This window comes from Micropterus salmoides, unplaced genomic scaffold (genome assembly GCF_014851395.1).
Source record: "Micropterus salmoides isolate LMB-PRFRI ecotype aquatic unplaced genomic scaffold, ASM1485139v1 Ms_hic_scaffold_21, whole genome shotgun sequence".
In the NCBI taxonomy this organism is placed as follows: domain Eukaryota; kingdom Metazoa; phylum Chordata; class Actinopteri; order Centrarchiformes; family Centrarchidae; genus Micropterus; species Micropterus salmoides.
In genome coordinates, this window is record NW_024041262.1 from 11,651,973 (window position 1) to 11,677,842 (window position 25,870).

Genomic DNA, 25,870 nt, shown 5'->3' on the forward strand with positions numbered 1-25,870 from the left:
CTTACCTGCTCTTGTATGAGCTGAAACAGGGAGCTTCTATCCATATACTGGCCAGGGAGGTGAGAGGAGCCGCCGAGGACAAGGGCATAGGGAGGAGCAAGAGAGGAGTGGCGGTGGTGTTGGTAAGGATGGGATAAGGTGGAGGGGGATTTGGATGAGGTAGCAGCTGGTTCCTAAATTGTAGCGTCAGGCCCCTTTGTAGCTGCAGAGTGCCCCCTTTGATGATGGTGAAAGCCTGGTGAGCTCTGTCCTTGGTTTGCCTTGCTGGTGGTGTCGCTGGAGTTAACAACCGGTGCTGTGTTGGTGCTGAGAGGGAGGACGGTGGTGCAAATGGGCCGTGACTCTGCTCTGTGCCAGCGCAGCGTGGCAGCAAACCCCAGCTTCAGCAGACGACAGGCAGGCACGCAGGCACAGCAGATCCAACAGCTCTCATTCACTCTCCTCCTACTCCTCGCTCTCCTCTATCCCATTGCACTGACTGCTACCTCTCTCTCTCTCTCTTCCCTCTCCTCATACACACACTGCGCCTCCTGCATACCAATGAGGCAGGGGAAGGAGGTGGCCTCTCTCTTCCAATTGGAGAAGCGGAAGGAGTGGCCATGGGCTGCGGCTCCTCTCCTCACTACAAGTAAAAGACGTCTCAGGGAGGGAGTAGGGGATGGGCTCTACTGCGGCTTTGCGCTTACTACTGGCACAGAACACCCCCCCCCCCCCCCTTTCCACACACATGTCTGGTATGTTACACACACACACACACAAACCCACACACTGTAAACAAGACAAAAGCGACTAATACACAAGCATATGGTGAAATCCTAACCATGTGATGATTGTGTTAATTTCAGTGTTACAGAAGACAAAGGAGATGAATGACATGAAAGATCATATAAAACTACTGATGATATCTACAGCACTGTTGGCCCCCAAAGAAAACTATAGGCTACTTTACCCCCCTTTATATATCTGTGCTAATTGTAAGCACATTGTATGCACTGCTGCACAATCAACGCACACTCCCACCGCCAACACACATGCACATATAACATAAAAACTGAATTAAACTGAAGACCAGAGTCCTCAATAAGTCCTCAATAGAATAGTTCATTATAAGTACTACCAGAACAATGGCTCTTTTTAGAGACTGGCATGCAGGTAGCAGAGCGAGAGGGTCAGAACATACACTGAACAAAATTAGTCCAGCCCAAGGCACACCTTTGCAATACCCATGCTGTCTGATCAGCATATTGATATGCCACACCTGTGAGGTGGATGGATTATCTCAGCAAAGGAGAAGTGCTCACTAACACAGATTTGGCCAGATTTAGTGAAAAATATTTGAGAGAAATAGGCCTTTTGTGTACATAGAGAAAGTCTTAGATCTTTGAGTTCAGCTTATGATGAATGGGGGCAAAAACAAAAGAGTTACGTTTATAATTTTGTTCAGTATACAAATTATGAAAAGGAACTTGTTACTGCTGGTGTGGGCGGCCGGCAGTGGCTTGTGCTTTTTGTGTGATTTTAGTGAAATTGCCTTTAAAAAGGGGTTTTCTTCCTGCAAAAATCCGCAGTGACTCCTCCTCCTCCTCAAGACAATTGCGAGGATGGGGAGGAAGCAGCGAGGGGACGTAAAATCTTAACTCATAAAAAAACAGAAAGAAAGTGAAACAGCCTTAAACGCCCCTGAGCAGAACTGTGGCTGGAGAGGTCGTCAGGGTTGCGACCTGGTGACGACTTGTGGCTGAAGCAGGGGTGTTTCTTGTCCTCCACACTGTTTCCTGTGAGATTCACCACCAGCAGTGTAACTCACCGTCTGGCTTGGTGACAAACAGTGCCTCTGCCTGTTTAAGTGTCATTATTGCACCCGATGTTCGGTTTCATTTTCTTACAGGTGCGAAGGTTTAGAAATTCTACTCAATGTGAGGAAGATTTTAAATATATCTGGACCTACTCATCACAGCAATATGTCCTGTGGGGGCTCAGACTGAGGCTGCCCACTATATGAAGCCACCTGTAACTGCTGCATTAGTCCTAATGGACTGGGCCCTAGGCCACCTTGAGCATGGCAGAGCTCCCATACTTTCCCTTTTTCACCTTCTATTATGCCCACCTGACACACTCTTGTTTAAACTGAACCTTTATAATGAACCAGGGCTATAGCAACCAGGATTTCCCTTCTCTGTGAGGAAGGACTGAAGTCACTCCATGGGATTCTTTGTTCAGCTACTAATCAATGTTCAGAATTAATTTGTCTCTGCAGTTGGGAGCAAGAATAAGACAAATCTAATTAAAGATCACCGCTGGACGATTTGCAAACTGCAATAAGTGAAACAGACTGAAAGAACAGCCAAAATGAAACTGGATTCAGCTGTTTCCTTGGTAACCTCAAATGATTCCCATCAAACAAAGATAGACAAGTACCGTGAACTAATAGAATAAGTACAGTAAGAAAATAAAGCAGAAAACCCTCTTTAAAAAAGTGCTGTTTGAATAACGTCAGCACAACACAGTCTTGGCACTGTTTTTAAGAAAGTCAACATGAATATAACACTATTCAATCACACACTATCAAATGAAAATGCACAAATGGCCTCAGTGGAGCACAAATAGCACTAGAAGCAGGTAAATAGCATTCACGAATATGAATAAGATGCCAACTGGGCTCACAGCCCCACTGGGGGTCATGCCAGTATCATTGTTTCCATTACACCGCCACCAAGTGACATTACCCAGATGACTGACAGAGCAAGATAAGCCTCCAGTGAAATACGGTCTCTGCTAGCCTGAAGCGTCCCCAACGGGATGGTCTCTCTTGAGCCTGACTAAACCCTTCATGTTCTATTCAGCCCTGTTGGATGGATACAGACGGCAGGGCTAACCCAGGCAGCATGCTCCTCTTTTAACAAGGCCTGAGAGCAGCAGACAAAACACTGGTCCAGCCTGTGTGTGAGAGCGGGGGGAGAATAACAAGGCCTTTCAGGGAGACAGAAAGGCACATTAATTAGACCGCCAGTCTGCCCTCTATCCCCACCAGCTTAATGACCTCGAGGTCCATAAGGCAGGTGTTTATTTATCGGCGTCTGCATGTGGATAGTTGTGTTTCTGTCTGTGAAACGGATGGTAAGAGGAAGCTATTAATGCATGCCTTAAAGGTCTGAATTTAGTGTCTTAATTATACACTATGCCAGAGTTTTAGCATGAGTGGTGCATGTATGCAGATTTATAAAGCAGTCGCCTAATGTACACCACATACTGTATGTTTATGCAAACTGTAGGGATTTCTTAGGATGGGTTGCACCAACCAGAATTAAATCACTGTTTATCATACATTTCTGTTGCACCAAAGCTTTCTTTAATTCAGCCTTGTTTCTCTGTCTAGACTTCGATGTTCACAAAATAAGGCTCTGTGGTGTATTCAATTTGGATAGTTATTTCAATGTCAATTTCAGCACTGACAAAAGAGCGCACAGGGCTGCAATGTCAACATCTGGGAGTTATAAATGTGGTAGCTGTCACATATCTGTCTTTGCAGCAAATTCTTCAAAAATACAATCTGGCAACCTCTCAGTACTTGATCAAAGTTAAAATCTAGATGGTCTAAATCTAAAATTAAGTAGATAGTTGGTACCTTACCCCTGAGAAATTAGGAAGAGAGACATAAAGGCATTCCTAAAGAGCAGAGTTTAGTTTTTTTTTGTAATCTTGGTGTTGCTGAAGATGAATTTCCTTGTGTGTTTCATTGCCTCAAGCGCAACTACTTGAGGAGTCTGCCAGAAAAGATTCAGTTAAAGAATCCAGGTTGTTTTGGTCGTCTAAAGCTGATATGTTGACATCTCTTGTTAATGAGATTTTTGTTTTGCAAAGGTTTATAGAACAAGACAGACTAGATTCATCATTTGAAATGCCCTCTCTTTGAATGTGTGGAACTGTATGGTACGATCTGTCATGTGATCATCTTGGTTGTTTTGTAAGCCCATTTGAGCTGGAAACCATTTGGTGCATTTGGTGCTTAAATAAACCAACCAGTCTTTTTTTATATAAATTAAGGAGACAACTTATTTTGAAGGATTTCTGGGACTGGAACTAATAAGGTGAATTAAAATAGATGGCGCTTCATACTCGAGCCGTAGAATGTTAAGCAGTAGTGATTGTGCAAAAGAGGGAATCACCCGCATGATGAAAACCGGCAGAAAAATGAATCAGGTCGCTGAATGACACAGATTTAGTCCAAACTGCTCCACATAGAAGATCTCTTGGGGATGGAAATGAGGATGAAACAGGGATAGAATTTAAAAGATCAAGGAAAAGCAACGGGGAAATTGAAAAGAATGACAGGTGTATTAGAATTTCTGTAAAACTGCTGATTTGAATTCACAGGGGAACCACACTTTCAGCCCCGTCTCCGGCAGTATTCACATCTCATCCCAAACATCAACAGCTATATTTGACATTATTGTGTCACAGCGCCACTTCTAGTTCTGAGCAGCTCCCTGAGATTGGGAGTCAGAGCAGCAATATAAAAGTATGGAGAGACCTCTGGTGTCTAAACATGCAGTTGCAGCCTAAACCAAAGGAAGTCCTGTAGGCCGACAGCCACATAAACAAACCACAGAGTATCCAAGGGGTGCTCACCAACCAGTCCCACCTAACTTAACCTGAACTAATCAGAGCTCACCACTACTGCACTATATTTAGACCATGTTTAGTATATAACACAACTTGTTGTCTTTAGTAACTACATTTACTGTTCTGTTTCCACTTTTATTCTTTCCATTATCTAATATATAATAATATACACAGTTTGACACAAATATATAACCTCAGTTTGTGTAGCAGCACTAATTACATTTAAGATCAAATGGACAGCAAAGAACACAATGAATTACTTGTATCTAAGCTGCTACTGTCTGATAGAAGTCACTACTATACAGTATGAATGGATTCTGATCAAAATACATCTGCTTGCTTTTATAAATTTGTCAATTGCTGTGCATAAAAATATACTGAGAGCACGGATCATAAAAACTATTTCTATCATTGTTGGTTTGTTTGACATTATAACAGAACACAAAGTAATATAAAGAAATTGCCCCTTTATGAAATGTGTCTCTGTGTTCAAAAGACAAATGTTTTATAGTTTCTAACTCATTTTTGTAAAGAAAAATCACAATTATACACACACCTCACATAATAGACGGCTTCGGTTAAGTGGTAGCCTGTTGCAGCAGCTTGTGTTACTCATGTACACTGAATAAGTCTCCAAGTATTAAAGGGGCAAGGGTTAAAGTCAGGATTAGGGCTAAATGTGGCATCCTTGAACAGCAGTGTGTCAGAGTCAAATCAGATGCTAGCTTGTGGTCAGTATGTCACATGTGTAAATATAGTTGTACAAACTTCGTTTTTAGCATTAATACAAATGTAATAACTGACTATCTTTTAATTGAGCACCTGTTTAAAAACTCCCCTTTTAACTGTTTGATTAAAATGCTGTGTCATGTTGTAGCATGACAGGCAACAGCTTACAACAGCTTCTGTTAGACTCATCTCCGCTGGTTTGACTGACAGCTCACAGGTGCTCCGACAGACGTCCAATGAGAAGCCCGATCATGTGAGAGGTGGTTTGACAGCTGACATTGTGGAAGTAGTCACCTGCTGTACATGGTGGGATGAGGGAGGGCCTTTTGGGGCGGGGCATTGCAAGACATTCACAAAGAGTGCCTTGGTGTGGGCCAAACTGACGGGCCTCTGTTGGCTCGGACGGTGCAGCAGTCAGCACAGCACTTGGCCACCGACACCTGCTCCCACGTCCAAGTGTTGTCACAACTGTCACAACCCGAACACACACAAACACTAACTTCACTGAGCACACTCACACCCCAGCTGGCCCGAGGACAAGCATATTAAAACCGCGAGTGTGTCAGTGGCTTGTTCTCACTTTCTGTTGTCTCAACATGGCACGTTAGTTCAGTGCAGGTCTAATCACCAAGACATAGACAGTTTTTTATCTGTGGCAGCTGAACTAAACGATGTCTAGCTCAAGGGCACAACTGGCCTGTTAAGATGGGACGCACGGATGTACTGATTATATATGCAAGTATGGAAAATGCAACTGTTGAAATATCTAAAAACAAACTCTTGTTCCTAAATTTGTGCAAATTTTCCTGTGTTGCTAAAGTCTAATAAACCAAACCTGTGTACATTTTTTTCAATTGTTTTTGCTGGAGTGGAACCAATACACCCTGTCACATGCGAGGTCATGGTAAAACCCAGTATATGCTGATGAAAACACATTTAGTGTATAGCACGGAGAAGTTGCTCAAACTGAAACCAATCAAAACAGAGGGGAAAAAAACAACCAAACATCTAGTTTTGAGACTGTAACTGCGATTAAAAGCTACACAACCAAAAAGAACTGGCAGAAATTCCACATCTTCCTCATTTACAAGTTGACATCATCAAATTTTCTTTACTATTTGATATTATGTAACTTTATGATAAATCTGTGGGATTTTCCCTCCACACATTTTCAATGTAGGCCTACAGTTGGAGTGACTCACATTTCTAGTTAAAAATTAAGAAAACATCGCTCCTATGGGGAGGGGAGATTTGCTTTGCTTCTTTGTTAAATTCTTAATGTCATCTATTAGTAACTGTGTTTTAAATGGTACAGTAGCTGGCAAAGTCTACAGCACTCAACAATACCACAGAGCAATAGGCCAAATGGGTCTGACAAATCCACGTCCTTTAAACAATTGCCTACTGCTCACAATCCCAAACGCAAGCCTAAAATGAAATGAAATTTGTATGTAATTGTAGCAAAATGCATACAACATATCTGATGAGTAAACACATTTGAGGACTGGTGCATAGTGTATTTATTCTGCATGTTACTAACTCATACTAGTGTTGAAAGATAGTCACTAGTTTGTTTACAAAGTGCTCTTGCTGTAACCTTTTGGGATTTTTGGGTGCCGGATGGTCTCTAGCTTCGCTCATAAAATGTTTATGATGTTATAGTAGAACATATACTGTACACACACATACATACACAGATATATATGATGAGATGTAATTATAAAAGTGTAAAGAAACCCTGAGGATTCATAGTAAAAAAAGGAATGATCTAATCCAAACCCTGTCTCCAGAACTTCTTTTCTTACCACCAGAGTAAATAAAAAGTATCTGATTTAATTTAACCTTATCTGACTTTTAAAACTAGAGTAAAGAAGATAGTCTTCAAATCAAAGCAACTCAGAAAGAATGCTTTTAACGGAGTACAATGTGATCATGTGCTGGATCGTTTTTGGACCTTTTGACAACTGATCCACAGCCCTGATATGGAGCACACTGAGGCCTTCAGTGGGTAAATGGTGGGTGATGTTACCCATAATGCTTTGGGCCAGAGGCAGGACAAGACTTGAGAGGGTTTTAGGCAGCTAAAATTACAAACTGCCATCTGATAAATTTAGAGGTGCAGCGTTAAAACACACCTGACACGATAGTATAGCTGTCTTCTGTAAATTCATGTGTAATAAAAACCTCCCACTTGACTCTCTCCAACATGTGACAAATAAACCAGCACTGGGTTTAGCATTATGTAAGCTGAATAGATTTGCACCTCAGACACTGGGATGACTAAAGATAAAACTGGGAAGCTAGATTTCAGTGTTGGCAGCAGAAGTCAATGACTATATATAGGCCTAAACCACAAATGGCAGAAGAATATCACACTTGTACCAACACTACTCCATTAAGACATGTTTGTACTCTTGAATAAGTAGAATAATTTTATTGATTTATTTTCATTATGGCTGATTATTTTCATGATGAATTTTCTTGTAATTTCCCAGGTGACATTGTCAAATTTTGCTCGAGCAACATTGAAAACCCCAAAGATATTAAAATCACTACAGCATAAGACAAGGAGAGGCAGATAATCCTCACTTTTGAGTAACTGAAATCAGATGTTTGACAGTTGTGCTTGAAACATGACTCAAATTACTAATAAATTATAAAAATAGTTACTGATTAATTTTCTGCCAACTCACTAATTGATCAATTATTCTTCTGGGCTCTGCCCACCCCACAAAGACCAATCCCTGAGAAAAACAACACACACAGTAGGGTATAATTCTGGCAGGGACAATTCTAGACCAATCACTGGAAATCTAAATTATGATAAATATCAGTTATCTATGAAATAGAAACGCACTGCAAGCTCTTAATAAAATGTCCTGGCCATTTAGTTGTCATTATACTGATAATTACTTTGAAATTGTGCGTTGAGAAGGTTGAGGTCCAGTTAATGTGGAGGACGTCCCTCTGTCGGCGAACGAAGGGAGTGGTCTAACCGGGGGTGAAGTCTGCGTTTGGCTTCCAAAACGGGCCACAAGCGGCCAAAGACAATAACACATCACTCCGGACAATCGGTGATAAAAACAACGGACTGATATCCTATACCCCCCCCCCAAAAGCCTACCAAATCAAGCCGAGAGGCATTCCTGCCACACATGGCCCGACACATGGTGCCAATAGGAGTCGCACACAATAGGTTATTTATTATGGACTACTGTGTAGGCTATTTATACAGTAAACATATAAGCAGCGCTCTGCACAGCCTATTACCTCCCTTCTTCACTTAGCCTACATATTCAATTGCGCCATGCAAATATTTTTATTTACACTCCTTACCCGCTTTACTCACTCATTCACTCCTTCATCCTGTCATCTATTTACTCCTGCTCCCTCTTTTATGCACTTGTGCATGTAGTGTAACTCACCCTTTCATCTACTCCCTCCCTCCGCCACATGAAAATACAGTCACTCACTTCACTCTATCCCCTCCCTCCCTACTCGTTTTCAGTCATTCACTCCCACCTTGTTCACCAGCCCACCCTCCTGTAAAAACACACGCGCACCAAAAAACAAAACACTCACCAACTCATTATAAAAGACACAGGTGGAGACAGAGGGGCTGATATTTTCCTCACTAAATTTAGGCTAACTTAAATTTAATTATTTAAATTATTTATTGGCTACAAGATATGAAATACTCAGGCAAGATATAAAGGTAATTGGTCATAATGTTATTTTGAACAACAGTGGACAGTATCCATTGCTTCAAAATGGGCAGGATCCCACTGTAGTGAGGACCACCTCTCTGACAGTCCGGTTGTCCGGTGTTATTTTGCACCACTGAGTGTGATGTGGATGAGGACAGAAATTTGGTGAATATCCAAAAATAATATCCAATAACTCAGATATCCATGCAACAAAAGTCGGGGGGGAAAAGCACTACTCCATGGCTGTGACTTTCATATAGGAATCAAAATGGCGTTGCAGGGAGGGACATCAGACCTGATATTAAAATAACAAATACAGGAGAATTGTTAGTTAAGTTTGATATTTGTGATGTTTTTGTATCTAAGGACCGGCACTGCAGACCCTCAAAAAGATGAGGAAAGCCAAATGTCAAACCTGTTATTGACTGTGGTCTGGTGCGCCAGTTTCTGAACAAAAGAAAGCCATCACTGCGCACTATATTGAAGGACTTTGGTTTCGACTGCAGTCCCCCTTTGCAGCTGGACTCACACCTGGTCACACAGCAGCCACTCACACCCCTATCCGACACATAGAGATCAATTCTATGATCCCGTATCAGAATCCCTGATCTTTGGATGTGTTGGCAACTTTCCTGACAATGGAGCTCGAGTGGCGACTGCCATAGTGACAGTTATAACCAATTCTGTCCAAAAAACAACAAATACAGCAAAGCCACCCGCCGTATTCCCACCAAAATAAACCCATATCATCGTCCCGAGTGTCACCTGTACCTTAGATACTGTGACATTTAATTTATAGCAGGTTTAACACTAAATAATCTCGACCACGTCACTCAAAGTCAATGGCCGGACTGTGTTAGTTGGGAAAATGTATCGATGTATTAAAAACAAAAACGGAATCCGACACCGGCCGAACCACGTGCATCCGTTCAAGCATAGATTCAATTTCAATATGCATTGGATGGTTTCGCCCCAGGTTCCGTCTGTTTGGGTCAATTTAACGCGAATTGTGCAAAATTGTTCACAGCGCGCGTTACTTCCAGCGGGTTTTCCTGGAATAAAAGTTGTTCGCCGGAGCAGATGAAGGGAAAAAAGTGTGTCCTCGTGAAGCCCAATGTCTCTGCTATCTGCCCATATTGTTTTGTGGATCAGTACTCCGCCGTAGCTTTTTTATTTGACAGGAGTTGGAGGATGAAGAAACACAAACGGGACGGCGCCAGTTCCATGGAGTCCGCTAGATCAGCTGCTGGCAGTTGCTGTTCTCAATCACGTCCGCAGATAGGCTTCATAGGCTCACTGAGGCGCCTGTGGAATAAGACACTTAAGTGATCCGGCGTAGTGGCGCATCAGTTTGTGTGGACTGTTTTAATAACATTTTTACTACAAAAGCAGTACATCTGCCAGCTCGGACCTTCTGGGGAAAAGCTTTATTTCTGGCTGTGAATATATTTCGCTGTTTCTGAGGCTCCGGTGTGCCAGCTGAGGCGGGTGAAATTACACCTCCAGGACTTTTTTGCTAAACTAACTCAAAAAAGTCACCATGGCAGAGACGTCGGCGGCTCCAGCCAAAGCCAAAAAGGCAGCCAAGCCCAAGAAACCCGCTTCTCATCCCAAGTACTCGGAGATGATCAAAGCGGCCATCGTTCACGACGACAGCCGGAGTGGAGCGTCCCGTCAGTCCATCCAGAAGTACGTGAGGAAGAACTATAAGGTGGGCGAGAACGCCGATGTGCAGATTAAAATGGCCCTGAAGAGGCTGGTCGCGTCCGGGATGCTGCGGCACACCAAAGGCATCGGCGCGTCCGGATCCTTCAGGCTGACCAAACCAGAGGATTCCAAAAAGTCAACCAAGGTAGCGGCGTCTGTCAAACCAAAGAAGGCAGCGAAGCCCTCCAAACCCAAGAAGGCGGTCAAGCCCAAGAAGGTGGCCAAGACGCCAGAAAAACCCAAGAAGGCAGCGGCAAAGAAAGTGAAAAAGGTCGTGAAAAAGGCGACACCAACGAAAGCCAAAAAGGCACCAGCGAAGAAACCCAAGCCAGCCAAGCCCAAGGCAAAACCAGCAAAGAAGGCAGCAAAGCCCAAGGCAAAGACGCCCAGAAAGGCAGCTAAAGCAGGAAAAAAGAAGTAGAAGGACTATATCAGAGACACAAAGTCACTGTAAATACTTAAGGAAATGTTTTCGTATATGTATTATTTTTGTAAGGTCTCATGCAAACCTGTGCTGTTTTTACCAGTAGTTTTCTCTCCATTGCACTATAGCCAATATATGCTGTAGAAATAATTGTGAGCATTTTATTTGGCGTTAATAATACAGTTAATTTCTGTCTGATATTTGGATGCATACAGTCTAATCTAGGGTTTTGCTAAAAAGAGAAAAAAAATTATATACGGTTGAACGTATGAATAGATATTGTTAGTGCACGGGGACATACTGAAAATACTAACGTGTCAATGGTGGACATTGTTGAGCCTTTACAATGTACAGACCACAGGCAGTGGACGTCAGCAAGATTTTCCTAAAGGCTCTCTAGTTGTCATTCAAGCTTCATTCTGTATATTTTCTCATGTTCAGACGGCTCATAATATACAGACATCCCACTGTGTTCAGTCACTTTTAAAGACTGTTTATACTGCAATTCAATAAACCTTTTGTCATCTTCTACTAAACGTGTTGGTCAACTTACTGCGCGCATTTTACGCGTGCGTAATGTACTTGGCAAAGTATTCTGTGGAATTTCTGTGCATATCAAAGATGAATAGGCCTAATGTAATCTTCAAAACATGCCAATAACTCTACAGTGACACTTGGGAAGACTGCAAGTTCTACGAAATGGGAACTACAGAAGTCACATGAAAAGGTTACAGGTTATCAACTGCAATCATGCAGTCTGAATTTAACTAAATTATAACTGCTGTAGCAGCCAGTCATGGCGGCAGACGATTGCTTTGTGATATTATGAAGTAAAACCCTACCACAGATTCTACTGTGAAACCTATTCAAAGAAATAAATTAATGAAGGGAGTAAGGTAGTGATAAACAAGTCCCAAGACATTAATTCACTGTAAAATGGTCTAACATCTCAGTGTGCAATTACACAGTCTGACATGACTTTTAGGTTATTACAGCACTTACTCACTGGCACATGAAACTGTACTCATACTCCCAACATCCACTTTCCTCTGAGTGGCTGCAGATCATTGAGGATGTGGCTTTTGCAGACACACCCAGTGCGTACTGTCCCGCCTCTCACCTGACATGCAACGCTGCCATCTTGTGGTATCTTGCAGGAAGAGAAGGCTCATCTTCAATGCAGTTGAAGAGACTCAAGCAGCCGACCGGCTGGTCAAACTGATAAAACTCGAGATTACGCACAAATTACCCTCTTCATACTGTCATTCATTATTATCTTTAAAGGCAGGTGTGAGATTATGAAACTAACCTTGTTTAAGGGCCCAAGGCTGAATGATTAAAGCATCCAGACTCGCCTAGGCACGCTGTTGCTGCATTATGAGATGCTACATGTAAAAGGATAGTAACTGGTGTTGCTTCAAACATCTGACTTTTGACAGCATAGCAGAATACTACAATTGAATCCAATTACTTTTAGCAGCAAACAGTTTCTGATTAAGATGATGTGGTATTTGTAACATAAATATACTCCAATAAAGAACAAAATGGACCAGTGAGCAACACTTGTAATGCCTTAATTGAGCCATAAACATTCAAGTACCACAGAGTAAAACTAAATAAAAAATGTGTTGTCAGATACTGATATGGGTTTAAATGCTTAAAAACAAAACAAAACAAAACAAAATTCAGTCAGAATTAGTCAGCCATAAAAAAATTGATACATGTCAATAAGGCAGGGATGGAAAAAAGTACCAACTGTCAGCCATATTAAGATTAACTACAGCATTAATGACATGTCTTTTATCCCATATCTCGTGTCTTTTGGGCAAAGGTCCCCACCCAGTCCAGTCTGGTCTTTTATTAAGCATCTACATCAGGTCACTTTCAGTTAGAAAACAGCCATATTTCATAAGTCACAAGAGTGTATCCTGCAGGAACAGCAGGTACAGCTAAATCAAGCAATGAAACTGACATTAACATGACTGACTCCTGTTGGAAAATTATACAATGGCAGATTTTGTAACAAGGTCAAAGTGGATGCACAGTGTCAGGTGTATGTAAGAAAAAAGAAAAAGAAAAAAAAGCACAGATCATCAATCTGTTTCAGTCTCAAAACTAATTCATTCAATCCAACTGAGTGGAAGCAGAGATAAATTTGACCAGATTTTCCTTTTAACATTTTGTCATTTTTAAAGTTTGCTTTACCTCCTTTTACAGGAGAAATTATTATCTGACATCTTGCAGATGCAAAAACAAACCAGCATGTATCTTCATGCATATCTCTCCCTGCCACAGCAGAAAACTTACTGCAACATTAAAATGTTTCATTCTCTGGCAAAACAATATGCCTTAGGGGCAAATTACAAGCCATGACTACTCATTGCTGCTGGAGTTATTTGGCAAATCAGATATGAACAACTTTTATCTGTGGTGGCATGGTCAAAAGGAGGTGTTATTCATTGAGGAGGTCCAGCAAGAGATTCAGCAGCAGCCAATCATGATGTTGAAAATAATTCAACCTGTTAAAAATGCTTCATGTGCCTTTGGTTCTTCAGTCTCCTCAATTTGGCATTTTTCTACATTATGCTTAGGAAACACTGCATGTATATAAAAACTCTCCAATCTCAACATTAACACTCAGCAGTCAATTGTGGAGAAAGCAACAGATTAGATGCAACTGCATTTCCTCCCCTCTAATAAAGCACCTGTTTGGACATGAAGAGTTCTTCATATGTCAGTGCAGCGAGCGCTGACAAGCTAACTCCTACATAGCCTGGTTAGACAATGTAAGGCATAAAAAGCTGGCCACAGCAGCGTGGGGAATAATATGATCACAACCTTCTTTTTGCCTTTGGACTGTTGCAATCAACTGGAGAAAGTGAAGAAGTCATATACTGAGAAGGGCAGCGATATGAAGAGTTGCCTGGGAGCCTTCAGGGTAGAAAAAATAAAATAAAAAAAATTAAAAATTAAAAAATATGCAGACTGGGTCTAGTTCAGACCGTTGTGGTTCTGGATCTGGTCTCAGAGGTTTGGTCTTGATGGATGGGATGTATACAGCATCAGGCTTGAAAGAAAAATAAAATTTAAAAAGCTCAGCTGGTTGTTGATCATTTCAGTCTGGCAACTGCTCTGTAGATGGCAAAGCCCAAAACTGCAACCACAGCCGAGCCCAACGCCACCCTCAGCCAGAATGATGTGTTGCTCATGTCTGACCCATTCAGGTGTCTGGAGATTGGAGGAAAAAAATCTCATTAAGGGTCAGTCACACAAAAGCCACACACAGCAAATACCATGAGCTTCCCTTACATCTCTACCTAACACCTTTTACTCACTCAGTGTTTAAACCATATTCTCCTGTGACTGCTCTTTTATATTTTGTCTAACTAGGACGTACGGGTACATTGCTGCCCAGGCAAGCCTGGTGTAGATGTTCTTGCTGGTGGAGTCAACGAACAGGCTGGAGAAGGGCAGCGGTGGAGGCAGCCTGTGTTTATAACAGAACTCTGCTGGCGTCATCCCGTGAAACTGCTTGACCTCAGGAATGTCCACTTTGGAGGCGACCAGCACACATGGGATGTTGCTCTCCATGTAGTGTTGCTAAGTAAGAAGAAATGGGATAAAGAGGGAAAACTTGAGTTGAGAGAGTCTGCCTTGCCAATTTGTACAAGGACACAGATTTGTTAAACTTTGAAAGGTGAAATGTTTGTTGTTTTAAAGTTTATCTTGGTGTAGTGTCTAACAGTAAGCAACTAAAAACAATACCTGTTTACAACCTTTTATTCACAAATAATCAGAATAACAGGCCAGCAGATTAAAATATCCTTGATCAGAAAAAATCCTCCAATTAAGAATATATTTGGAAGAGGTTTAATCCCTCAATAGTTGTTTTAACATAAAATTTTCAGTAGATCTCTATAAAGAGCGCAGATCTCTTCCACTGTTATGCCTTTATGAAGTTAGTTTACACAAAACCCTGTGTTTTATTCAAGTGGTAGAAACTGCTAAAGGCAGAAAAGTGAGCTATAATGCTGTATTATTAACTAGGCTGACCGACCAAACAGCAGGACAAGTACATAGGCAACCTATGTAAATGGTGCAAACTAAAAATGATAATAACAAACACGTGTATCCTCCTCTAAATGCTCCTGTAACCTTTGTTGTGACTGACCTTGTATATACTGGCACAATAGTCGAAGGAATGTGGGTCACTGGTGTCGTACATGAGACAAGCAACATCACAGGAGGCGTCGGATGCCTTCAGGAATTCAACCTCTACATCCACCTCATTGAGCTGCACAGGGAGGAGAAGAGTGTCATGCTCAAGGTTTAGTCAGGGTCAGAGGTTAAGGGTCAGCATTAAGATCAGGATGGGAGCTACTTACAATAAGGTACTTCTCCTGTTTGCCGACTTGGACAGTGTTTATGGCATAGGGGGAGAAGGCACTGCTGGAATTTCCCTGATATTGTAAAAGGCAAAAGAGAAGAAGAAACAGGCAAAGAGTCACTTAGTATTATAAATGTTGATAATGTAAACTAGTACAGATTTATCAAAGTTTAATAATGCAACATTTTATATCTTCAGCACCAGACTAGCAGATGGTGCCATACCACAGCGTTGCGGCCCACAAACGTCTGGAGAAAGGCTGTCTTGCCCGTCCCCCGCGGTCCGATCACTTTGCAGAGAAACACTGACCGCTGTGTCTGGCACTTCTCCAGGTCCACCTGTTTCTCCCGTGTTACTGCACATTTAAACATGCAGAAAAACAAAATATAAACACAATGCACAAACACTAAGGGCTGCCATTCTGTCAGTTAGAATTTGAAAAGCTTAGCTCCAAGAACACAGCTGAACTTATGCCTTACAAATGTTAAAAATAAAAATCATTGATTTTCAATTTTACTACCAATTTTCATTACTTGCTAGTTAAAGTTAAGATCAGTTTAGTTTTCCGTACAGCACATTTGTGAGCTAATAATTTTCCAGGCAATATTATTGAGGTGGGAGGCCAACATAGTCATTGAAAAGGTCAAAGCAGAGGATGAAATTGCTGCACCAGCTAAGAAAGATCAACTACAGGAGCTGTTGTTTCAGTTCTTCTACATGGAAACAAACAAAAACTTGACTCTCTCCTGTTCCATCATCGTTTGGTTTGTAGCTGCTGCGTGTAAGATCTCATCAAAAGATTTACCTCAGATAATTAGTAACTCACACTCTCTGGGTTTAAAACATATCACAGCAAACCAAAAACATTTTAAATCAAGGCTACTTAATTGCCTTATATATATATTTCACAAAGTAAAATGAGTCTTCATATATTGAGTAACTTAAACCTTAGATAAAGTGACCTCTGTTTTTTCCAACTAGGTTTAGAATATAAGGCAGGTACACATTACACCTGTAGGGTGGTACACCAATCCTGCATGTGTGAGGCAACACAACATCACAGGCTTAAAGTCAGACAGAAATAAGACTAAATAAAATTGGACTAGAAAATACAATCACTAAAATGATTGGGGGGGGGGGGTCATTCTTAGACCCCAAACACTAATGGGCCAAAAATTGTTGGCCTGAGGGTACTGCCACAGGAAAGCGCATGTTGTTACCAAAATCAAGAGGATTTATCATCTATAAAGTCGCCATTTTAGGATATCGAGGATTACCTGGCGCCACTCTATACTGTCAGACTTGACTCTACTATTCATCAATCTAAACTGTAATTTGTCAGCCCCCTGCTATTGTGGCACTAGATGAAAAATCTGGTCATCACCAAGGTCTTAAGATTGGTCCTGTAGAGGCAAAGGATGTCTGTGCCAAACACTGGGGCAATCCATCCAACAGTTGTTGAGATATTTCAGGCAGGACCAATGTATTTGACCGATAACCCAACTGATTGGCGATTAGAACAACCACCTAGCCATACTGCTGTCATGGCCAAAAAATAAAACAACAATTAACATCAATACTACATAAAGGTTGATTCAGCACTATAAAACACAGTAACTGAACATATGCTAAAACTAGTCCCCTGTGAGATCTGTGTTGATCTTGTTGCTGTCTGGCCTGACATCTACAGTAAGGTCAACTAAAGGTGCTCACCTCCGAGACAGACAGAACGTGTGATTAGCAGCAATGAGACATATTACATCACACTTTTCAATCTTGTCAATCTTTCCTGACAAACTGTCCTCAGACTGCCACTAGTTCCTGAACAGTATGTCTGCACAGAGACTACTACCATATACTGTGCGCCCAAGTAACAGCTCCTTATATTAGCTCACCAATCAACCATTCATTTAATCACTAATCATTATTCTTTTAGTTAATCCTCACCAGAACACAACAGCAACGTGTATCATGTGTGGAGAGTGCACTATATTTCAAACGATGCATGTGTAAATGTGTCAACAGACATGCAAATTCACAAACCTTCACATCTCAGGGAGAAATGCACATGTATGTAAATCCATCAGGCTACAGTGGACAGGATTAAAGCCTATAATCCTCCAGAGCAGTACTTACCTATGAGACTGGGATTTAAGTTTTCATAGAGCGCACAGTATGTACAGTGTGTCTCCCATTCTCCATAGGGAGATGTTTGCTCATATTGCATACAATTAATAGAGTCAATCACACAAACACTCACACACCTGTGATTGCGGCAGTCTGTGACTCTTGCTCAGTGAGGATAGGGTAGCCTAGGTATCCTAGGTGCTCCAGGCAACGGTGGATGTCAAGGTATGCAGAAAGCCTGCATGTGAAGGGATTGACACACATGTGACCTTTGAGCAGGGCAGAACATACATTTACTGTAGGTGCATAAAAGTGCAAAACTAGTGAATGCTTATAATTACATAAAACCACTAAAAATCACATGAGGTACTTACGTCCACTGACAAAGGTAGCCGTGATTAGAGATGTAGCCCTCGTCTGTGGTTGGGACAGTCACAAAGACCTCTGCCCCCCATGGCATGTAAGGACATACGCAAAACAGGTTCCTGAGCTCTGTCGGCGACAGGGCAGAGTCTTTGTCCTGAGAGGGAAAACAGGTCACTTCTTCAAAACAAGGAAACCCTCCATTACTGAATATGCCATGTAGAGAACTGAGAGCCATGACTGGAAATGTATAGCAATTGAAAATTTCCCCCCAATATATTCAATACATAAACATAAGGTTTCAAAAAAAAATTCCCGCAATATCTACCTTTAACTTGACTTTAAATAACCAGCTAAGATTGTTACTCACTTCGTCGTACTTGTCAAACAATCGCTGGAGGAACTGGTAACCTAAATGATTGAGCTCTGTGGTACAGCCGATGGGAACTCGTAGTCTGACAACAGAAAAACATTAATTCGATATTTAGATATGCATTCCTGGTAAGTGTGTACAATGTAGAACAGGGATCTTTATTATCCAATACAACCTGTTGTAATACTATAATTATCAGCAATATAAATAGTTACAGACGAGTTGACGGATACAGTACAATAGTGTCAAAAGATACATACTCAGGGTAAAGGTAATCATCAGTCAGCTCAAGGTTGTCGTCATAACCAAACCTCCTAAGGATAGTCCACGTGGTTTCATGTCGGCCCCTCTGAATAAATAATGTATTAAGGAACAAGAAACCTGAAAAAGAGAAACAATACATGGCCATCAGCTGAGTGTGGCCTTGCAACAACACGGTTTAAAGTTGCATGTTGTCATTCATGACCGATTTTTACCATTTAGGGTTAGGCCGTTGTCCTGCACTCCATCGCTGGTGTTCTTCCAAACTACTGTCTTCACATCTTCTAGGGCTTGAGGTGCCAGTGGATTTCCAAAACAAGATTTCTACACATAACGGATGGATGGATTTCATTTTTATATTGAAAACAAAATGCTTTGGTTCAAATAATAATTGAGAAGATGTAATGTTGAGCGATTTTAACTGGCACCTGAAAGCTGTTGAGTTCAGCGTCACTGAGGATACGGTCATTGTCCTGGTCGGAAATGTAGAATATTCTGCTAAGGGCTCGGACACACAATGGTTTAAGCTGGGGGAAAATATTGGAGGACAAGAATATTATTATTATTCTACAGATCATTGTATGCACATGTGTAAATAAGTTGAAAGACCGACAAGCTGACTCTTCAGTTGGCATCCCTTTTCCAAAAAATGGCTGACCTGTTTGTCCTCAGGGTCATAAAGAGGAGCGGTGGGGTGAAGAACAGCCTTCTGTGCATAGTAGAACAGCTCTGAAATGTTTTTCAGGTTCTTTGCAGAACACTTGTGGAAAAAGAGGAAAAACAGCAGAGAGAACATTTCAGATACAATTATCTCAGCCATCTTGAAGCCAGATAAAGCGTGCATGTGTAATATTTGCGTGAAACCCGGCAACCATGTGTGAATCTCAACGGTATGGTCATCAGGTGAAGGAGTTCAGCCTCACCTCAACACACGTCTCTATCTCGGAGAACTGGTTCATGATGGGAAGAATGGTTTCCATTGAGCTCCCACAGCGCAGATCAGACTTGTTTCCCACGAGGATGATGGGAACTCTGACATAACATATAGAGACAGGGTAACTCTCAATGCAACACTATCATAATTTGCTGTGTACAGAAATTACATCACAATACAGGTAATCCTGCAATGCACAACATAATGTTAACATTCAAATAGTGTGAATTGTATGGATTATTCAGGGCAACAATTGAACAACTCAAATTCCTAGATTACCAAGTTTGCCAACATTAGATGCAAACAGTGGGAAGGAGTGCAAAGTTCATTGGCACAGGGCCCAGGTAACACACAACCATCTACAGTTGATACATACTTGTTCCCTTTCTCTGCATTTCCGTTAACTAAAGGTATCCATTTAGTTTTGATCTGAAAATCAATAAGCAGAAGTAAATGTGATATACAGTATGGAGATTGCTTGAACAGTATGAGACCATGTAAACCAAGTAGCAGGTTTATACCTTGTCTATTGTGTCCTCATTGGTGACATCATACACAACACACACCACGTTAGCCTGTGGGGTTGGAGAAACAACAGCTGAGAAGGGTTCAACAAAATTCAATCAACCTTGTTTACCTTTTATTACAATCCTAAAGAAATAATGCTTAATTAAAAAAACTTAACATGACAAAGGGAAAGAAGAATGACTGAGACTGACTAATCATATGTAAAAACATCCAGGTGTCTGCTACAAAGTGCATAAGAGTTAACGTAGAAAATATATATGTGCTTGAGAAACAACTATGAAGAAATGGCTAAGCCTAAAAAACCTAAATCCTGGGCCTCCTAGAAATATGACTTATGGTCTCAGAACTGCTGAAAGAAAATGGCGAAAAACCAAAGACCCCGCTGACCTTAAGGGCTACCAATTGCTCTATCCTCCTTCTCAACAAGCATCAGTGCTGCCAAAACTGCATTCTATAATGACAGAATAAGCAGTGCCACTGACTCAAGGAAATTATTTTCCCACTTTTAAAGCGCTACTAAATCCTCCTCCACCACCCACAAACTTGTCTGCTGATACCTTTGCTGCCTTCTTCACAGGCAAAGTGGCGGCTATAACTAGCCAATTCTCAAACACTCAAACTCAACCATTGTAGCAGTCCTACTACATCTTTTCCTCTGCCCTCCCAGGTCAGTGGTTCTTCACTCTCCTCATTTACTCCTCTCACAGAGAGCAAAGTATCAGAACTCTTGACCCGTAGCCGTCCAACTACATGCCCACTGGACCCGATTCCTACGAATCTCCTCCAAGCCATATCTCCTACCATGGTCCCGACAATCACTCATGTGATAAATACTTCTCTGGCTTCAGGAACCTTCCCGACCACTTTCAAAAGGGCTCGGGTTACACCCTTGCTCAAAAAGCCCTCACTTGACCCAACTCAAGTTGAGAACTATCGAGCAGTGTCTCTTCTATCTTTTTTATCCAAAACTATTGAACGGGCAGTATTCAAACAGGTCTCAGAATTCCTCTCACGGAATGACCTCCTAGATCCATATCAGTCTGGTTTTAAGAGTGTCCACTCTACTGAAACGGCTTTTCTGTCTGTAACAGAAGCCCTAAGGTCAGCTAAAGCTGCAGCCCAATCCTCGGTTCTTATCCTGCTTGACCTATCAGCTGCCTTTGACACAGTCAACCACAGGATCCTGCTATCCGCTCTCTCAGCAATGGGCATCTTGAGTAAAGCACTCCTGTGGTTCGAATCCTACCTCTCGGGGCGTTCCTACAATGTTTTGTGGCAAGGACAATTATCCTCCTCCCACTGCCTCTCCACAAGGGTGCCCCAAGGCTCAGTGCTTGGGCCCCTTCTCTTCTCAATTTACACCACCTCACTGGGGCAGATCATTTGCTCACACGGCTTCTCTTACCACTGCTACGCAGACGATACGCAACTCTACCTATCCTTCCCACCAGGCGATCCCACCGTCTCAGCACGGATCACGGACTGTGTCTCGGACATATCTGCATGGATGAAGGCTTGCCACCTTCAACTAAACCTCTCTAAGACTGAACGCTTGGTCATTCCAGCCAAGCAATCTATGCACCATAACATCAAACTACAAATTGACTCCTCAGCCATCACTCCAACCAAGGTGGTGAGAAACTTGGGTGTCATGATTGATGACCAGCTGTCCTTTTCAGACCATGTTGCTGCTGTCTCTTGGTCATGCCGCTTTGCTCTATACAACATAAGGAAAATCAGGCCCCACATCACTCAGTACGCCACCCAGCTTCTGGTACAGGCCATGGTTATCTCTCGCATCGACTATTGCAATGCCCTCCTACCAGGTCTTTCAGCTTGTGCGGTGAAACCCTTACAAATGGTTCAGAAAGCAGCAGCGCATCTGGTTTTTGATCAGCCCAAAAGGACTCATGTCACTCCATTACTCAGTGACTGGCTCCCCGTGGCCTCCAGAATCAAATTCAAGTCACTAATGCTTGCATACAGAGTGACTACTGGGTCTGCACCCTTCTACCTAAACTCCATAATACAAACTTACGTTCCTTCTCGGCCGCTACGCTCCTCCAACGAACGCCGCCTGGCTCTGCCATCCCTTCACACAAAGCAATCCCAGTCCCGGCTATTCTCATCTGTGACACCACGATGGTGGAACGAGCTACCACACGCCATCAGAGCAGGGGCGTCCCTCTCCAACTTCAAGAAGCTCTTGAAAACTCATCTCTTCCAAGAACACTTCGTCTTATAACACCTCTAACCTCAGCACACTTCCTGTGCTCTTCTTCTTCTATCCCCTACAATTATCTTGTAGTGATTGCACTTTTTTGTTTTGATTGCACTCTTACTTTCTTCCCTAGGCATTTACCCCATTGATGTGATATGTACTATGAGCTCTTACTAGTATTTATTGCTGCTCTTACTAGTATGTACTGTCAGTTGTAGATCTGTATTTGATGCTCTGTTGATCCTTGTATGTTGTTCCTCAAATGTCAGTCGCTTTGGATAAAAGCATCTGCCAAATGAGTAAATGTAATGTAATGTCTTACCACAATTGTGACAAACAGCTACTTTCATTTATATAGATCAAAGTTGCTATTTTTAGATCAGGGGTGTCATTGCGTTGCTCAAGATTGTTCCAGCCTAGTTTAACCCTTCAATGCATCTGGTTTTGATTTCTCATGATGTTTACAAAAAAAAGAAAAAGGGATTATGTTCAGTGTGTTCATTACTGCTGTATGGTGTGCTTACCTTGATGATCTCATCTCTAAGAACTTCATCGCTCTGCTCTTTTTCTGTTAGGTCAAACATAGCAAATCTCAAAGTCATGCCATTCAGACCCACATGCATCATCTGTGGTTTGAACAAACTACACATGCACAGTAAATTGCTTTACAGTGGGTTCAACAAGCACTGAGACCAGTCAGAGGACTGAAAAATGGAGGAACTTCATATTAGCCTGGAGGTCTGTTACCTGAGTAGTCCACTATGTGTGTGGGCACCTTCTCTGGAGTCACGTCAGCAGGAATGGTGATCTCTTCAGCTCTAGATGGAACCTGTCAGAGATTACAGATCACAGATGACTCTCAAAAATCACTTAATCAGGCTACATAATGCAAAGTAAGCCATAAGCTGAAATGCTGGGTAGTGTTCACTTCTGAAGGAAAGTGTGTCAACAGCAGTGCAAAATGTTCTAGTCCTTATACCATTAGTATATAGACATTTCTCCAAGGCATTTTGAGTTGTATCAAACCACTGTGTACCTACAATCTTACACATTTGCCAGCAAGTGTACTGAAACAAAAATAAGCTGTAGGCTAATCAAAAATATGTAATAAACATTTCACAGAAACTCAGTACTGGCCACATAGTATACCGCAGAGCAGGCTGTCATCATTATGTCACACAAGGCCCAAATACGCTGCCAAGGTCACAAAAAGATGTCAAAAACCCACATTGATTGTTGTGATGTCCAAACTCCAGGGAACCATTTTGTATTTTAAACCAACATTTTGAGTACTGGAAATCAGCCAAAGCGCAATGACAGCATGAAACAAATCTTACTTCAGATAAGTCAGATTACAAGAATTGTTACTTTTGTTGTAATATACTATAGGTGTTTTACAACTCAGACTCAACTGTGACAAGTCATTTTTGCAAGGGTGTTTACACCCTTATACATTTTACATAATGCAAAGTCAACTGCAGTGAACAGCACCAAGAAACAATGAACCAGTTTGCTGACTACAGTGGCGATAATTAGAAAAAAGGGGTCAGCAAAGGCTTTAAGGTGGCCAGCTACTTGAAATGCCCTCCAGGTTTCAGGGACCAGCATCCTCTTGCAAAAAGGATGCTTGAGTGCAGAGTAGTTGTACTGACACTTACCTCTTCTGGGAACTCCTCTCCAACTAAAGACATGATGAGTGAAGTCTTCCCCACCTTGGCTGTTGAAGGAGACAATATGACTCAGACAAAGACTCAATGATCCAATGAGGCTTTGTATGATGAAGTGACTAACTTAGCGTAACACGTACCAGGAAGCTAGCTGACTAAGGGAACTATGTTATCATTCACATAATACATTCCCTGATATGGACCGAAGCAAACACTTTTTCATTGCAACTGTAACGTTACAGCAACGTGTTTAGTCCCTGAATTAAACATGCACTATTAAATCTTTCTTGCAGAATGCCAAATAACTGCCATTTTACTCAACAGATAACATTTAAGCCTACAGTTAATGGGAAGTGTTTCTCTCAAAGCTTCGTGACATAAAGGTTCTTCTAACAGGATCATTTTTAGCTAACGCTAATAAGATTAACAGCGTTATTCGGCAGCGTCAGCTAACGTAAACGGTCTCTTAACGTTACTAACGAACAGAGAGCTTTTAAAATAACAGACAATTAAAATACATCTTTGTTTTTGTGTAACGTTAATTTGGTTTTCACTGGACGACCGCTGATCAGTTAGCCGATGAAAAGATACGTTCACTAACTTCTCTATGACAGCTAACGTTAACTACTAACCAACAGCAAAGTTACTCTAAGCTAGCTAAGTTAGCATAATGAGGCGGAAATTAACATTTTGAAAGCGGCCACTTCCTAGAAAACATAATTTTATCTTATAGGACATTATTGGTGCAGAGACATACAATTCCCTTTTCAGAGAGCACCTTGCCACAAGGAGTAACAGCGGGAAATGCAGGCAGAAGTTAGTAAGTTAGCTACAACAACTAATGTTTGCTAGTGTTTTAGCTTGTGGTCAGCTGTCAGTGCGAATGACTTACGCTCCCCCAGTAAAAGTATCCTGACGTCCTGTTTCATGTTTCCTCTCTGTTTGAAGAACAGTCAGACGCGCTGCAATACCACAAGGACTTTTATCTTTCATTTGAATGTCAAATGTCTAGCTACAACCAAATGTGTGCCTCTCTCCACTGTGATATGCACACAAGGTGAGAGCATATCGTTCCGGTTCACAGAGGCGGCGGTGAAAACACGCCCTCTGCTGGACGAACAAACGCTCTGTCGCCCACGTTAGCTTCACATTGTGTTTTATGAGGTGCTCATGGAAAACACATACTTTCAATAAACTGGAAGCCATTTGGTGATTTTAATGTCCACATCCAGTAAAAGAATGGGCCTGTAAAAAAAAAAAAATGTATTTAGCATAATGGCACTATTAAATCGAAATTATAATCGTAATTATGTTGTAAAGAATTGGACTAGGCCTATGTGATAACCCTGCAGTCCTAATGAAAAGTAGTCATGCTATCTTTATTAAGCTCTCTCCTGTAGAGGAGAACAGCAGCAGACAGAGGGAAATAGAAAGTGTGGCAGCATCTCTGTGCAAATTGAGTGTAGCCACAGTACTCCGCATCCTCTACAGGTTCTCATTCCTGCCCAGAAGGTAAACAACAGACCATGTGTGCTTTCTCATCCAGTTTATAAAAATATTATATAAAATATTATTTCTAAACACAAATGTTTAAACTGGAAACTGTGATTCCTATTCAACAGTCTGTTCATGAAAAGACAAATGTTAAATTACATACTAATTATATATATATATACATACATATATACATACACACATACACACCATATATATATTTTTATTTTTTTAATTTTATTTTATTTTAAGCCCAATTCAATAAATATAACTTCTTAACCTCATTCCAGACAAGGTAGGTTGAGTGGGAAATTATTTTCTTTCT

At 41.5% G+C, this 25,870-nt stretch overlaps 3 protein-coding genes across 4 annotated transcripts in view; 1 reads left to right on the top strand and 2 right to left on the bottom strand.

The window, feature by feature from the left end:
• Positions 1-12,591, bottom strand: part of rhbdl1 (rhomboid, veinlet-like 1 (Drosophila)) — a 55,666-nt gene extending 43,075 nt beyond the window's left edge. The window contains exons 1-2 of one of the 2 annotated variants that reach the window (XM_038736329.1): positions 12,500-12,591; positions 12,311-12,408 (exon numbers count right to left, since the gene is read on the bottom strand). Coding sequence is in view for 1 of the 2 variants with exons in the window: in XM_038736327.1 (XP_038592255.1) it covers positions 6-44 (39 nt within the window). In the remaining variant the exon portion in view is untranslated. Of the gene's footprint in view, positions 1-5; positions 486-12,310; positions 12,409-12,499 lie in introns of those variants that run through there. The other variant, XM_038736327.1, reaches the window with a different exon arrangement.
• On the top strand, positions 10,372-11,721 carry LOC119916347 (histone H1.0-B). Its single transcript, XM_038736333.1, has one exon. It carries the CDS (start codon positions 10,600-10,602, stop codon positions 11,185-11,187), a length of 588 nt encoding a protein of 195 aa, XP_038592261.1. The 5' UTR covers positions 10,372-10,599; the 3' UTR covers positions 11,188-11,721.
• Positions 12,592-12,737: 146 nt separating the features above from the next.
• On the bottom strand, positions 12,738-25,120 carry rhot2 (ras homolog family member T2). The gene is made up of 19 exons (XM_038736326.1): positions 24,944-25,120; positions 24,043-24,101; positions 23,132-23,213; positions 22,909-22,952; positions 20,157-20,210; positions 20,012-20,064; positions 19,625-19,733; positions 19,360-19,461; positions 19,130-19,228; positions 18,917-19,025; positions 18,701-18,821; positions 18,438-18,522; positions 18,079-18,224; positions 17,842-17,942; positions 15,802-15,932; positions 15,576-15,650; positions 15,362-15,484; positions 14,588-14,790; positions 12,738-14,418 (listed from the first exon to the last, which is right to left on the bottom strand). Exons 1-19 carry the CDS (start codon positions 24,978-24,980, stop codon positions 14,301-14,303), a joined length of 1,851 nt encoding a protein of 616 aa, XP_038592254.1. The 5' UTR covers positions 24,981-25,120; the 3' UTR covers positions 12,738-14,300.
• Between the last annotated feature and the right edge of the window lie 750 nt (positions 25,121-25,870).